Raw genomic sequence first — 16,069 nt, 5'->3', positions numbered from 1 at the left:
GAGCCCGGATTCAAAGCCAGGACAGCATGATCTGCAGGCAGAGCCGACCACAGCTCCCCCAGGAGCCTCGCTGAGTCAGGTCTGACGAATGGTGGCTGGTGTGGCTGAGTAGGTGAGGTCTCCCTACCACATGAGAGGGATACCAAGGGGAAGAGTCCCAGTCTTCATGGGAATAGTAGTTGCCTTATCTTCAAGACATCCCCTTATATCCTGAGTTCCTTCCGAACTGAGCAGACACCTAATAATGAATTTTAATCTAAAATTGGAACTGCTTCTTACGATCAAGAAATAAACCTGCATTCCATGTTCATTGCTTGGAGTGGATTCAGAATTTAGCTTGAGCATAGAAGCCATAGACGAATGTGAATTCCAAGAAAACTTTGATTTTAGTGTACAGAGTTGAACTGAAGGCACCTTAGCTTGTCTTTGAAGGAGTAACAGAGTCACATTTATATGGTTTCTTTTGACAACCACTAGCACTCACATATAAAGCCCATTATTTTTTCTTTTCTTTTTTTTTTTTTTTTTAGAAAATATAGTGTATTTTCCTTGCACGAATGGAGGGCATAGGATAGATGAAGTCTCCCCACCCCACCAGAGGGATGCCTTCCCAGAGCTGGGTCCAGAGTGAGGGATCTGGCACTCCCCTGTAGGCCTGGGGCGGCAGAGACCTCCCTGGTCGCCCAAGGAAGAAAACGGGGTAGCAAAACCATTTTAAATTACTTGTTAAATTTTTCTCCCCATGTTTTTCGGGAAGGGACAAATTCAGAGTTGAGTTATGCAACCACAAGCATGAAGTGAAAGCCTTTCCAACACACACTGTTCTGAAGAACAATGATATTTAAGGTGTACAAGTGCGGGATTGAGCAGGGAGCTTGTCTAATCTTCCAAATGGCCAAGAATAGAATTTGGTTCTTAACAGGGTGCATGACTACATGTGACTTGAAAAACCTCTTTTTTTTTTTTTTTCTTAAGAGTAACCTAGCCTCACATTTTAGGACTTCTATTTAGGCCACCATGGTGTTCTTTTTGTGCTCCTTCTTGCAGAAGTATCCATTGCTTAGGGGAACTTGTACCTGGCTAGCAGAAAGACGTTTGCTTCTGGCCTTCCTCATATCGGGAGGGAAAGAGTTACTCACTTTCTCTGCCAGGCAATGACTGGCTTGTGCTTGCCTCATTTGCGGCCAGATGATCATGACCATGGAGCTTCCAGAAGGCCTGGTTCACCTGTGTCCTCTCGGCCATCCGGGTCCCATTCTTCATCCATCATAGTACTTTTGTGGGCCCTGCCCCCTGTACCTTTCATTCATTCCATGGTGTCTACTGATGCTCCTGACAGTATTGTTGACACAGTACCAAGCCCTGATGACATCATCTTATCCTTGAGATGCTCACAGACCACTGGGTGCAAGGCTCTCTCCCTTGAAGGTCGCTCTTAGGCACATCAAATGGCATGAGAGACCCACATTCTGAGGAATTTGCTGCTTGCTAAAAGGCACATTAGGAACCTGTCCCATGGTACGGGGAGTGACAAAGCAGCGTGTGACAGGAAGTGCTCCAGCATTGCTCAGTCCACATGAGCCTCTGGGGGAGCCCCTACCCCAGTGGTCAGAGTCCCACTGCAGCTAAAACTCCACCCTCTGCCCCTTCAGGTCCTGGCAGCCTCAGACACTAAGCTGCTACTGAGCCATCCAACTAGCACAGTGAAAGCTGATCCCACCAGCCTCTCCCTCAAGTCCATGGCCACCTCCCTTGGTTTCTCCCAACCACAGCGAGAATGAAGCAAAGCAAGCATGAAAGGCCCTAAGCCATGGAGTCCGGACACAGCTTGGTCATTCAGCAGGGAAAGGCGTGATCCAGACACACCCATCTTCCCATGGGGAGCAGCTCCTAGGAGGCCCCAACACCTGGCCCACACTGCAGTCCCCATCACGTGGTAGAGGAAGGGGTTGTGTGAAAGGAGTGAGTCCTGCTAGTTAAGCAGCATGCCCAGCCCAGATAATGAGAGCCATGGCAGCCATGTGCCTTCTCTGTGTGGTCCTGGGAGGGTTTTAAAGTCTGGCCGAGTCACTTCCCTCTCATTGTAAACAAATCAGCAGTGAGTTTCCCTTAACAGGTGATATTTGCTTGACTTTGCTCTCCTATCTTTGTCTCCCAGGTAGATAATGATACCATCATCTATTCCAACTTCCTCAGAGTAGCTGTTCCAAGTGCCACCATCAAGAGCAAGAAGGATCTCCACATTCACATCTGCTGCAAAATGCTCCAGAATACCTGGGTTAACACCGTATACATTGCTAATGACACCATCGAGGTCAATGAAGTGCAGTATGGCAATTTTGACGTGAACATTTCCTTTTATACATCTTCTTCATTTTTATATCCAGTGACCAGCAGCCCGTACTATGTGGACCTGAACCAGAACTTGTACCTTCAGGCTGAGATCATCCATTCTGACACCTCCTTGTCCTTGTTTGTGGATACCTGTGTGGCGTCCCCATATTCCAATGACTTTACATCTCTGACTTACGATCTAATCCGGAGTGGGTAAGGAGTGTCTTCATGGGGTGAATGTCAAGCTTTACCTGACAATTCAAACATGAGTAGCCTAAAGTCTCAAGGACTTTGGTTCTGGTAGAGCGAACTTAACCAGTCAGGTTGTCATACCTGGTTAACATCTAGGGAAATGGATGTGCGGGGAAGTGAATGAACCACCAGTGGTCACCAAGCAGGTTAGTTGTAACTGGGATTTGACCCAGGTAATCGAACTCCATAAGAAGACAGGCGTGTAGTGGGGAAAGCCTTGATTCTGCAGCAGATCAAGATTGAGATGCCAGTCCTCCATGTAGCAGCTGCATCACTCTGGGCAAGCATCGTATCCTCTGAGCTAGTCTCTTCCCCCATCAGATGAGAATAGTGCTGCCCACATCGTAGACTGTTGGGAGGATGAAATGGGAAGGAGTCGATGGGGCCCTGGGCAAAGAGCATGCACAGCAGGTGGTGCGCAAGGAATGCTGTGGGTAGCAGGGGTCAGCAGGGGTCTCTTGACCTAGCAGCTGAGAATGGTGGTTCTAACCAAGCTCAAGAGATGCAGAGGTCAGGCCAGTGGTGCCCAGGCTAGGGTCAGTGGTGACCAGATTGGGCTCCTCCGCTACAGTCCTGCTTCCCTGGATGACTGGACTCTGGTGAGGTCAAATTTGCCTCTTCGGAGCTCATCAAGGAGTCCTGGGATGCTGGGATGTACACTCCGATCCTTACTCCTTTGTCTCTGTCCATTGGTGTGTGCACCATTTCTTTGCTTATAATTTGACCTTGGCACCTCAGTAACAATCACATAGAAGTACAATACAGAAGTTGTACTGATACGCTAAGGGGCTCTGCTAGGAATCAGGGTTGGGAAGTTAAATTGTACACCTCCCAGAGATACTAAAAACAGCACCTTTTTCCAGGCACAGTTTGAGTATGTGTCAATTCGGTGAACACGTGTTGAGGCTTGCCTCGTTCAGTCTATGCAGTTGGTTCAATTCACAACAGCCCCCTTGGCAGCAAAGATGTGGGAGAAGCTTACCCAAATTCTCTTTCTACAAATAGTAACAAAGTGACATTTGAATTTATGTCAGATGATTGAGATTAACATAAATGAGTGATTTGGTTCTTTTTTGCTAAAATATTCTTTTTGGTCAAATTCTGGCACATATGTATATAAGATAATGCAATTTCCTCGGGGGGGGGCATGCACGTGGGGGTAGATGTGGACCCAACTGTACCTGGAGGGACACATTGGCTACACCTGAGGATCAGCCAGATCACCCAACTGGATGCCCGTTGGAGGAATCTGGATCTTCAGACACACCCATCCCCGGCCCCACCTGCACATTCACTTTATCACGTCTGTCGTGGGGCTTGGGTATCTGTATTTTCAAAACTTCCCCCCCCCCCCCCCCCCCCCCCCCGCCGTGATTCTGAAGTGCAGCCTGGATTAGGGAGCTCTGGCCCATACAGACCACCCTGAGTAGTGTGGTTTTATGGGAAATGCAATTATTGCCCAGCAGCCCCGTGGGTTACCCTGACCTCATTTACAACTGTCCTACTTCCTGATGAGGTTCTGTGTACTTTCTTTCTCATCTTTGTTGCTAAACTGACCCCTGTGGAAAAAATAATGTGGTATTTGAGAGAATGTGCACTGAAAGCGGAGGAAGGACCCTCTGGAAGGGGGAAAGAAGATACTGAGTGAACCCTGGGCCACATTTCCAGGCAGAATCAGGCTGCCTTAGTGACAGCTCCCATCCACCACAAAAATTTCCACCCTAAACCCCATGGGCCAGTTTCTTTGCTCTCCTCTTTGCTACATCACCCCAAATCCTCCTGTTAAGGGGTGTTCCTGGGTTATGCAAGCTGCTTGCTCAACTGGGGGTAGAGCTGGGAGATGCTCCTCACCCATATCTTAATAAGGTTTCTTTCAGGGGATTCTTAAGTAACCTTCCCACTAACACCAGTGGAGATGAGGCGTCTGAGGGAATAAGGAGGCAGTTGATATTGGAGTGGGGGGTACTGGAGAGTACTTAGGCTCATGTGGAAAGTAAGCCATCCAGGGTTCAGGGCAAGTTGAGGTGGGTCAGGAGACAGCCCCAGAAATTTGGGAGGGGGTGGGGCTGGTGGCCACCAAAGACAACAGAGAGTAGCCCAGTGCCACCTTGCCTGGCCCTGAGGCCAGGAAAGGAAAGGAAATGTCATCTTCCTTCATGCCGTCTCTCTGGGCCCTGCTGCTTCCGTCACTCCCCTGGGTTTCCAGGGCCATCCAGCGCGGGGTCCCCGAGCACCCACTGTGCAATATGGGGCCTGCTTGTCTGTGTGGAAACCCTGCGCCGATTTGCTGCTTTAAGATGCTGCTGACATACCAGAGCTGCTGGGGTTCTCCTGGAGGCGATGTGTGAACCACACGTTCTGAGGGAAGGAACTTGCAGCCGGAGGCGTGGGCCTGGCCCATGCGCGTCATGGAGAAGGCAGCGCATCCATGGCTGATGGGCCGCTTTTCTCTTCTTCCAGGTGCGTGAAGGACAACACCTACCAGTCTTACCCTCAGCCGTCGCCTCGCATCGCCCGCTTCAAATTCAGTTCCTTCTACTTCCTGAGGCGCTTCCCCTCCGTGTACCTGCGGTGTAAGATGGTGGTGTGCAGGGCTGACGACTACTTCTCCCGCTGCCGCAGAGGCTGCATCCTGAGGTCCAAGAGGGACGTGGGCTCCTACCAGGAGAAGGTGGACGTCGTCCTGGGACCCGTTCAGCTGCAGGTCCCACGCACCGAGAAGTGGAGCCTGGCTAAGTGGCGGACCTCCCGCCCCTAGATCCGTGACCTGCGGGGAGCCGGATTGTTTCTGCTGGTGTTGCACTGCACCCCAGAGTGGGCACCCACCGCATGCCAGGCCTGCTGTGCACCACGGGGCGATACGGACTTAGCTAGATCGCCTCTCGCCTTCTTCCATGGGCTCCTGGTCTATGGGGGACCACATGTAGTGCTTGGTCAGGAGAGTTCTGATCTGCGACACAGACACAGCTGACACCTTTGTCGTCTGGGTACTGAACTCCCCGCACCTCACACTCACTGACTGTGAAACAAAAAGGTTAATACCTACCAGTTAGGACTGTTGAGGGGGTGCAATAAAATAATGTTAGTTAAACTGCCTTGAGGTCTGCCTGGTTCAAGTTCTTGGGTGCGAAAAATGGCGGGTCTTGTTAACTATCATTGCTGTCACCAATATCAACAACATGACGTTAACGGTAACATGACTGCTCATGACGGTAATAACAGGAGGCCCCTGTGTCCCCAGGCAGGGCTGTGGGGAGGCAGGCAGGATTGGTTTATTCCAGTGACTCACAAGGCTGACATTTTGGTGGTCAGCCATTCTGTCTCCTCATCTAGAACAGGGCTCCAGTGTCATGCTCTGCTGTTTTCTTGTGGGTGTGGACAAGGAAGCGACTGCAGAGGGATTGCCAGGATCTCCGGTCCAGGCTGAGGACAGTCAGCAGATGCGGCGGTCCCGGTGACAGGGACAGGTGTGGGGTAGCAGCAGTTGTCACAAACCCTTCTCCTGGTTACTGGGTTCCACCCCATGGGGCATCCTTGGCGGCTCTGTCTCCTTGTGGCACTTATTCGGGCGGTGAGCATGTCCAGCTGATTCTAGGCTCTTACCTCACGTATGCCCTCCTTGAAGGACTATTACATGCCAGGAGAAAACTAACAAACAGAGATCAAAATCCCTGCCCCCCTGGAGCGTACCTTCCACCGGAAGGGGATGCAATCCAGAAATGAGTTGAGTGCATGGCACCTGCCGTGGGTTGGTTGGAGCTATGGAGAGACCCAGGACAGGGTGACAGGTGGAGGGTGCTGACGGGGACGCTGCCCACCGCCCTCTCCTCTCTTCTCTTCCCGCAGGCACTGCAGTAGCCCAGGGCCTGAGGACCTCTGGCCTGGGATGCTTGTACCCATGTCTCAGCAGGTCTAAACGTCCCAAGTCCCCCTTCCCATCCTTCTGGAGCCTCTGGCCACGTTTGATCTCCCAAAGCCCAGCTCTGACTTCCCAAACCTTTCCTGGCTGCCACTGGGATGGCACTGCCACCTTTGGGATCTGGCCTCAGTTTCCTGTCCAGCCCCTCTCTCTCGCATTCCTTTCTCCTCTCCCACCACACAAACAGTTCCGCGTGTCATCACCCTGCCCTCAGACCACCATCCTTGCGTGCTCCCCCCCCTTCTCTACTGGGCTCCTCCTGATTCCCGCTCTCCTATCCTTCCCACACCTGTCACTGACTGATGTGGGAAAGCAGCCCAGCTGCGAGGGGAGCTGCCACAGCCCTGCCACCTCTGCTGGGGACTTCCTGGCCGTGGTGGCCTTCACCTTGGGGATGAGCGCCCTCACGGCCAGTGGCTGGCCTCTGAGCCCTAAGATGTGAAGCTAGGACTATGTGCATGTGCTCAAACATTGGCCCCACCTTCTCTGGAACCCATGTGTGAAAGGAAGAAACGAGAGCCCAGAGCTTGGCACCCAGCAATGCCCTAACTCTGTTTCCCTTGTCACAGGTGCAGGGTGAAGTATGAGTACAGACAGGTAGAGGCTTGTTTTCCTGGAAACACAGGCTCAATGCCGGGACGAAATGTCAGGCAAGGAGGGGGAGTCCCTGCATCTCCAGGGAGGAGCATGGAGCGGTGGGCAGAGCCAAATTTTATGGCAGCTGTACAGGTGGGTAGAGGGGAAAGCTTACAGATACCAGACAGTGAATGACAAATGTGCACAGACGAGTGTGGGAGCAAGAGACTGGTATAGAGACAGAGAGGCAGAAGGTATGGCTGTGGGTGAGCAGGATGTTGAGCCAAGCCCGGCTCCGGACAGAGACAGTGGGACAGGGCAGAACCAGACAGACAGAATGCCATGGTGGTAGGAACCACTGTCTGCACCACACCAGGGCCAGGGGGAAATGACGTGGGCTGCTGTGATTTCCAGCAACCGAGACTGGTTTCGGGACGGGATGCCTCCTCCTGGCTGTACATGAGGTTGAGTCCAGGGCTTTCCAGCTTCTACTGCCTACCCCAACCCAGACCAGTTAGATCGGGATCCCTGCAGGTGGGCCTGACAGTGGTGATCTCAAATCTCCAGGAGGTTCCTAGACAGCCAAAATTGAGAACCACTGGTGGAGGAGTCCTGAGAAGGAGAAGAGGAGGGCCAAGGTCCCTGCTGTACCCGTGGGAGGTGCCTGGAGGCAGGCTTGCCCTCCCTGAGTGCCTGAGCGCTTTCCTTCTGGAGAATTTTGTACACCATGCTAAGGTGGGTACACTTTATCCAGAAGTCAGAGAGCCATTGAAGGGTTTTCAGCAGGGAGTGAGAATGGAGTTGTTTGTGTTTAGATGCCCCTGCTGGATGGTAGGAGTGAACTGGTAGAGGCCGAGATGAACTCCTTCCCAGGATCTACAACAACGTCAGTACAGAAAACCCATGTCCTGAGCACCCACTGAAGGAAGGCCATCCCAGAGTGAGTTTCCCGGTTGGTTATCTTAGGATGGTCCGGATGTAGGAATGCTGTTCCCCAGGAGCTAATGGCCCTGCCAGAAGGGTCTGTGAAGAGACCCCCACATTCCCCAGACTCTCCAAACAAGGAAAGTACACTGAGTGGTTCGGGGCAGCTGCAGTCCCATGGGAGCTAGAACATTTGTGGGCACCATATCCTTGGTGATCCTCCTAACTTACTCTTTGTCATATAAAATGCAACATCGATAACCCAAGTCTGATGATCCCACAGGCAATGTGGACTTTTTGTTTTCCTCTTTTCAACACTTTTGTGGGGACCCAGATCCTTCTGCCGTATATTTTGTCTCTGGCTAGTGGGAAACAGAAGAAATTCAACACATCCTCACCAAAATATTCTTTATTATCAACCACTTCGCCAGAGAGTTCAGCCGAAATCCAGGACAACACGCGTGTGTGGTGGGTCTCTAGGTCTTTTCCTGGTGCATTAGAGACAAAACAATTAGGCAGCTCTCCTGCCCAAGACAAGCCTCAGACAAATGGGATTCCATCTTGCTTTAAAGACCTTTCAGAAAAGGTTTCGATCACTCTCAGTGGTGCCTGATTCATCACTGCGTAATGAGAATTTTCAAGAAAACAAAACAAAACAAAACAAATCTAGTCTTCAGTAAAGAGACTTTTTAATCAAAACAATTACAGCAACAAAGAGAATGCTGGGAGCACAAGATCTGCAAGTGTCTCACAAGTCAGGAGAAAAGAATTTGCCTTTATGGGGGGGGGGACAGAGCCTAGAAAAGTCAGAGGAGAGGGACGGGATGAGCAGGTGGGATCAGACAGGTGAGCCAGAAATGTGTCTCCTTATGGTCAGCTGATTCCAGGAAGAGCTTCAAGGAAGGTTGTTCTGCTTTCCCAAGATTCCTAAGCTCTCAGGTCTTGGGCAAATGGAACCTGTGTAAAGGAGGGTAGGTTACCTAGATTAGGTAAAGTCAATTTACTGGCATTTCCTTCTGATTGATGTACAGGAGAAGCAGTTCCGCTAATCATTGATTAGAAGAAACTGAGATTTTGGAGGGAAAGTGTCTGATTTGTTTTAGGTTACATGTGTTATATTTGTATACATACAGAGGTATATGGAGAATATATATAATATATAGCTTGTAGAGTGTAGAGTATGTTCACTACACATTTTGAATAAGTACACTAGAAAATACCAAGGAGATTATAAGAAGAATAATAAGAAGGAAAAGATGACAGGTGCATTTTTGAGAGATTCCCTATAGTGTCTCCCTAAGATCTTGGCATGCAGAAATGCTGGGATAGAATTTGTGTATGTTTCTGGGCAGCATCATTGGGTCACACTGCTTCCTCCTCACCCCCTGACAATCCAGTAGCCTTTGGCCCAACCTTATTTCAGCAGGCCACAAGCATCCTCATGCCCACCATGACACATAGCCAAGATTGGACTGGGGAAGAAACATCAGCACATTCCTTACCCAATTCTACTTACCACTGGGTCACCCTCGTAATATATGTCAAAGGGAGAACCCCCAAAGGGAGTTTCTTTTTCATATATTATCATTATGATGTTGGCTGAAGATTGAAAATGGAAATTTAAAGCTTCACACATCATCCCATATCTGATATTTCCTGGAAGCCCATCGGTTATTTCCAAAGTCTCTGAATAACAAGTGAGGCCATTGGGACCGAAGGAAAGGCATACATCAGCTCTTGGAATCACTGGCCCTCCAGCAAGCAGACTCAGCAGGGATGAGACCCCAACATGAGCTTTGCTCACGGGAGGTGCCAGACCTGACGGGGACAAGGGAAGGAATGTCATTCATTCTTCTGAACTGAGGACAGCCCCCCAGGACACTCCCAGTTCTACAAAAGAACCTCCCTGCCGCCTGAGCTGCAGGTGACCTCAAAATCACCTAGCAGACTTACTTGTGATCTGGGATGCCAACATAAAAATTTGGGGTCAGGAGCCACTAGTCCATGGGGCCCCAGAAGCGTCAAAATACAGCCAACACTGTGGTATGTTTCCCTCAATAATGCCCACTGTGGCAGGCCACGGGGCCCAGACATGAGTGTATGCTCGCCATCCTGGTTTCTAGGTTTGACTGTTTGGCAGGTGGACCCAAGCGCCACAAGCCGACCTCCACAAGAAGCAGAGGTGAGGGGCAGCCATCTCTGTCTCCCATGAGGCAACTTGGACTCCTGCTCACACTCCTGCTCAGTTCACCCACCTCCATCTTCTCTTCAGGATCTGATTTCCCACCCGCCATCCTCACATGGCCACCAGCATACCTCACACAGGAGTGAGGCTAGAGCCTCTCTGGTCTAGAACAAGACAAGGAGGCATACTCTACCCCTTAGCTAGTTTGCTCTTGGTCAGCCTGAGTCCTTCTTTGGAGGCAGGAAAGTCAGATCCAAAATCAATCTTTAAAAGGTTGAAAAGACGAGGCACCTGGGTGGCTCAGTCAGTTAAGCGTCTCCCTATGGCTCAGGTCATGATCCCGGGGTCCTGGGATGGAGCCCCCAGTCAGGCTCCCTGCTCAGTGGGGAGTCTGCTTGTTCTTCTCCCTCTACCTCTTCCACCCACTTGTGCTCTCTCTCACTCTCTCTCAAATAAATAAAAAAAATCTTTAAAAAGAAATAAATAATATAAAATAAAAGGATGAAAGGACGATAAGGGGGAAATTTAAAAAATAATGCATCCCTTTGACCCTTAGAGAAATGCCTTCCGCCTTCATCCCTGGGACATGGTTCAGGTAGGTGGGCAAAACCCTAATTTTGAGGCAGCCATTGCTAAGTTATGCTTCATCCCATAGAACACATATATAACCTAGTGGGAGTCCTGACCCCACAGCAGGTCATGGGGGAAAGGGCCCTTAGTCACACAGAGTACATCATCGGTCTCAGCCACCAAGCAGCATCATGATACAATGTGAAGACCCTATGCAGCAGGCACAAGAGTCTGGAAGGAGTGGAAGATGCATCCAGGCAGAGGGGATTGGGTGAGCAAAGGCATGGAGGTGCTGAATGGTCTGTCGTGCCCAAACTCAGTGGGGGTGGCTCTGCCAAACAGGGGACAAAGGGCAGAAGTGGGTAGAAGGGAAGAGGGACAGCGCAGTGATCAGGGGGCAGGTGAAAGCCATGCCAGGACAGCAAACTTTATCCTGAAGGCAGAGGGCCATGGGAGGGTCTTCAGCCAGGGGTGAGAATGGAGTCAGAACATGTTTCAGATGTGTGGCACGAGGTGCAAGGTGAACTGGAAGAAGACAAGTCAGACTACTTCCCATGAAACTATATCAACATCAGCAAAGGAATCTCATATCCTGAGCACTCGCTTAAGGACAGGAAATTCCAGAGAAATTCTGTAACCAGCTGGCAATTCCATGAACCAGGAATAGGAATTTTCCAACCAGAAAAAGTTGGAGATCCTGCTGGAGATACTGATGAAATTGCACAGTCAAGATAATCTACAAGAGAGGAAAAGGAACTGGGTCCCCAGAAGCAGCATCAGGCCAATGAGGGGCCAGACCCAGCAACGTTGTTGACCTTGATGATTTCCTGGTTCCCCCAACCACAGCCCAACACGCATGACCCAAGTGGATGACCCCCAAACAAGGTGCCTTTTTGTTAACTCTGTTCGGTATTTATCTGGACCAGGGTCCAGGACTACAGTTTGATTTGGAAGCCTGTAAAGAAGTCATTATACATCTCTTCACCAAAACAGTCTTTGTCAAAAACACCATGGCCAAGTTGCAGAGCAGAGAGGCAGCTCAAACACATCACTCATGCCTCCCTGAACCCCTCTTCCTGGCGCAGGCCCAGGGCAGCGCTCATGGGCAGCCCTCCTGCCCTGAAGACAGACGGCCCAGTGCTCAGGTGCACGGGAACCCGCTCATTGTAAAGACCTGCAGGCAAGCGTTACAGGGCCTCGGACAGAGGTGCCTCAGGCTCGAAATCTGTGAGTGAGAAGAAAAATGTCACCTTCCCCTGGGGTGTTAGGATCAAAGGTGTTCACGGTGGTAATCCGCCCTGCCAGTACCTGGACCGGGAAATCATTAGGAAATGAGTCCACCCACAAGTAGCCTCCATCAGTAGGAAACGCTTCTTCCCTCTGACTTGCACCCCTCATGCTCCAGTCCTTCCCCTGCCAACAATGCCCTCATTTCTGACATGGAAGGTGGGGAAGCCCTCCAGGCTCCAGGCCTCTGGAAGAGGCTCCATTCTCCGGTGACAGGTGCTCAGAGAGGCAGCTCCTTCAGGAGCCCTGTGAGTCTGTGCAGAGGGCGGGCCAAGGAGGCTTCCTGGACTGTGAGGCACACGCCGCAGCTGGGGACAGGGACCATGGAGGGAGCCTGACAGGTCAGGGGAGGGGAAGTCAGGGATGGAGAAAACTGAAGCAGACTGGCAGGTTCAGCCGTGCCAGAGCTTTTGGACAAGAATGGGTTCCTGAAACAGAGACCCCAGCCCATCTTTGTGGGAGGAGGGAAAGGGGAAAAGCACACTGTCTGCACTTACCTTCTGGCTGGGCAGCTGAATGCAGAGTGGCTGAAAGACACCAAAACAGAGAAACAGATGAAAACTGGAAGGTACTGGGAGTCAAGGCTCGAGAAGGGGAAATGTGCCCCCCTGGGAAGAGGAGCCAGGCGCCAAGGGACGGTGCTGAGCCCAGACAGGAGAGACTGTCACCTCCTTGTCCCTGGGGCGAGCCTGGCCCCACCCAGCAAGGGCAGAAAGAAGGACTGGCATTAGCATTCAACCCAGAGCGCATTCTGAAGATTTCTGCCCGATTGGCAATTCCACTCCATTCCAGTGAATGTTCCCACTGGGGCCACAAGAGAGAAGTGGGTCCTGAGGAGGGCAACCACCTCTGCTGGTTAATCCACGAGAGTCCGGGGCAACTGGGTGGCTCAGTCAGTTAAGCATCTGTCTCTGGCTCAGACACGATCCCAGAGTCCTCGGATCGAGTTCCGCGTCAGGATCCCTGCTCACAGGGGCGTCTAATTCTCCCTCTCCCTCTGCCCCTCCCCCCACTCATGTTCTCGCTCTCTCTCTCAAATAAAAAAAAAAATCTAAAAAAGAAAAAAATCCATGAGTTTCCAGCTTCAGACTGAAATCCCCTTCTCCTAGGAACCCCTCAGGCCTGGACAAAGCACGACAATTAGTCACCCTAGGGTGACCTATTTTCTGTTAATCCTGTAATGTGACCATGGTCACTTTGATGTTGGAGCAAACCAATTGAATAACATTTATGACCTAGAAGAAATGAACCATTTGACTGATGGGAGTTCCCCTGTATCAGGTGGCTGGGTTAGGTGCTTGGATCCAGGAGACCCAACAGCAATCACTTGGCCTCCCACGCGTGGCCTGCACCGGGGCTTCTCATCACGATGTGACATGGGGGGCCCAGCACAGCCTAGGAAGCAGACAGCCTGGGTGACAGTCCTGTGGGAACAAGACCTGATGGCGCTGGGCAACTTGGTTACTCTCCATCAGCCTCAGTCCACTCATCTGTAAAATGGGGATGTCCACAGGAACTGCCTAAAAGGGTCTGGAGGACAATCCACACATAGCATGGCTCAGGGCCCAGCACAGCCAAGCACTCCACAAAGGTACCTGTCACTCTCAACATTGTATGACATTCATTTCACTTCCTAAACTCCATTTTATTGCTTTCTTCTATACACTGGATACCAACACAATGCTCTAGAGCCTCTCACACACAGTACACTGTGAGTCCATCTCCAGCTGTCACTCCTGGGGGAGGCAACATTGCCAGTGGGGGTCCATGGGTCAGGGAGGACACAGGACACTAGGGTGCCCTCCAACTCTGCCTGGGAAGATCTAAGCCATGGTTTGCCAGAAAGCAGACCTCAAGTGCAGAACCCAAAAACCTCCCTGTCATTTCGAGTGACATCTCCGGACTGGACCCACATCTCCCATGAGCTTCTCTGCTCTAGATTCTTAGGTCCAGGCCTTGCACCACGCCCCTGTAAGAGTCCAGGACTTGTCACCCTAACGTTGCCAATTTGGCCTATTGATGAATCTGAGCTGAAGGCACTTGAGAAACAGCAGAGACAGGAAGGGCTCTGATCCACGCCCTTCTACCTAAAAACTGTCCATGGAATTTCCCATGGGAATGGCAGCCTCCCTGTCCCAGGGTCAGAGGCACCTACCTGCTCATCACCACTTGTGGGGGCCACAGATCCGTAACTGTGCACATGTGACTGAACTCAGCTCTTGCACCATTCCCTAGACAGCTCAGGCCCAGGGCCACTAATCCCCAACCCCTACCAATACCCTTTATCTGGTCATTTCTTGAGGCAGGTGTCCTTTTATGCCCAAACTACAGGAACATGCTGCTCTGGCCACTGCGTGGGGTCTTCATTTGTATGAGAAGGCCCTCATGGACAGGTACAAAGATTTAAGAAAAACGTCTATGCTTCTCTCCCACTAATGCCTTAGGTCAGGGTAGAGAGGGTAAAGAGGGTAGAGAAAATAAGTTTCTCCCCTATTCCTCAAACATACCTAATCAAATAACACCTCTGGCTCTAAGATGAATAATCACCAGAGTGGCTCTGTGTTTTCAGAAGGAGTTGCCTTCTATTGATAAAAGCTTTACTTCGAAAAGACCTGCATGATTCTGTCTCTTCAGGACAGCCCTGTTGAGTGCAACTCCTCTACAGCTGAGGATCAGACAGGTTGGACCCCTCAGGCAAGGTCTCGCAGCACTGAGTAGTTTTTGCCTTCAAGCCTGGACACCTGCCTCTTTTCCTGGGAGCTGCCTTTTTGTGTGCTGCTGACACTGGGGAGGAAAAAAAAAAAAGCAAGGGTATCAGATCAGCCCCTCAAGCCAGATTTACTAGTTTCCCATGATCTGTGTTGAAGGCCCTGTAGATAGTGTTGAAGGGCTGAGACTTTACCCGTTATCTCTGTATGGACCTGTGACAGGCCTCCCCAACTGGACCAATAATCTTTAGGCAGAAGAGGGCAGGCAGAGGTGCAGAGTGGTGTCTGCAGAAATCTTGGAAGGAGAGCAGAAGAGAGTGCCTCGTGACAGGGCAGCCCTTCAGATGATATGGACTAGAGGCAGGGGGAGCAGAGGGAGAACTAGCCCAGGTAGGAGTGGCTGGGTGAGGGCAAGGGAGAGCAGAAGGAACAGGCAGAGTATGGAAGGAGGAGCTGCAGAGAAAGGGGACAGACGGGGAGAGACAGAGAGACAGAGAGAACCAGGGAGAGACAGGGGTTTCCCTGTGAAATGGATGCCCCTCTTCTTCTCCTGGCATCCAGAATCAGAGTAGGTCTCTCTGGGCGTGGAGTGCAGCCCATGGCCAGGCCTTTGTAGGGCTGGTGACTGTGCCCCCTCAGGGCTTGGGCCCCTGCTGGGAGCTGGTGTTTTCTGCCCTTTATTCATGAAGGTGCTGTTGCTGCCATGCCCGCCAATCTGGGGCAGATGCAGACACACCCACATGCTTGGGCCTCTCCAGGGCCCCCTGATAACCTGATGGATGCCCACTCTGACTCAGGTCAAGCCAGGGTCCCCCCTCCAGCCCCCGCCCATAGTCACATACCTGAAAACACTATCAACCCAAGCCAGCTCTGAATCACTGCTGGTAAGTCCGGGGGGAGCTCAGAGCTGGCCCCCAGAAGATCCCATGGTCAGTTTGCTTCAGATAGGAGAGGGGCTAGGAGGCCCGTAGGAGAGGGGCACAAGAGCCCAGAATTGTGTAAGAAGCAGGATGGCATCAAGCCAGGGTCATGGCCAGTTTTGCTTCCCTCCTCCTCCTCTAGCCTAAGGCCGAGGGCTGGCAGTTTGTTGGAGAGCGTCTGGCACACTGTCACCCATGGGGCTTCCAAGATGTCAACAAGAAAAGGGCTCAGAACCTCTCAGCTGAGAAGGAGAGCAAAGAGAGGCGCAGGGGAAAGGGGCTGCTTGGCCGTAGTTACCTGCGCTGAGCAGCAAGACCCAAGGGAAGAGCCTCATCTCAGCAGGCCTGGCAGCAACCTCAGGAGTGAGGGTGGCTCTGAAGGCCTGAGGTTATA

The 16,069-nt window shown here is 51.4% G+C and overlaps 1 protein-coding gene across 1 annotated transcript in view; it reads left to right on the top strand.

Annotated features, from left to right (window-relative positions):
* LOC112830467 (scavenger receptor cysteine-rich domain-containing protein DMBT1-like) overlaps window positions 1-16,069 on the top strand; it is a gene marked incomplete at its 5' end in the record, with an annotated part of 180,515 nt that overhangs the window by 15,184 nt on the left and 149,262 nt on the right. Inside the window, 1 exon segment of the mRNA XM_073890438.1 lies at window positions 1,898-1,922. Coding sequence (XP_073746539.1) covers window positions 1,898-1,922 — 25 coding nt within the window.

Source organism: Callorhinus ursinus, unplaced genomic scaffold, assembly GCF_003265705.2.
Source record: "Callorhinus ursinus isolate GAN/ISIS: 27379988/994484 unplaced genomic scaffold, GSC_fseal_2.0 scaffold155, whole genome shotgun sequence".
NCBI classification, from domain to species: domain Eukaryota; kingdom Metazoa; phylum Chordata; class Mammalia; order Carnivora; family Otariidae; genus Callorhinus; species Callorhinus ursinus.
This window is presented reverse-complemented; position numbering and strand designations above follow the sequence as displayed.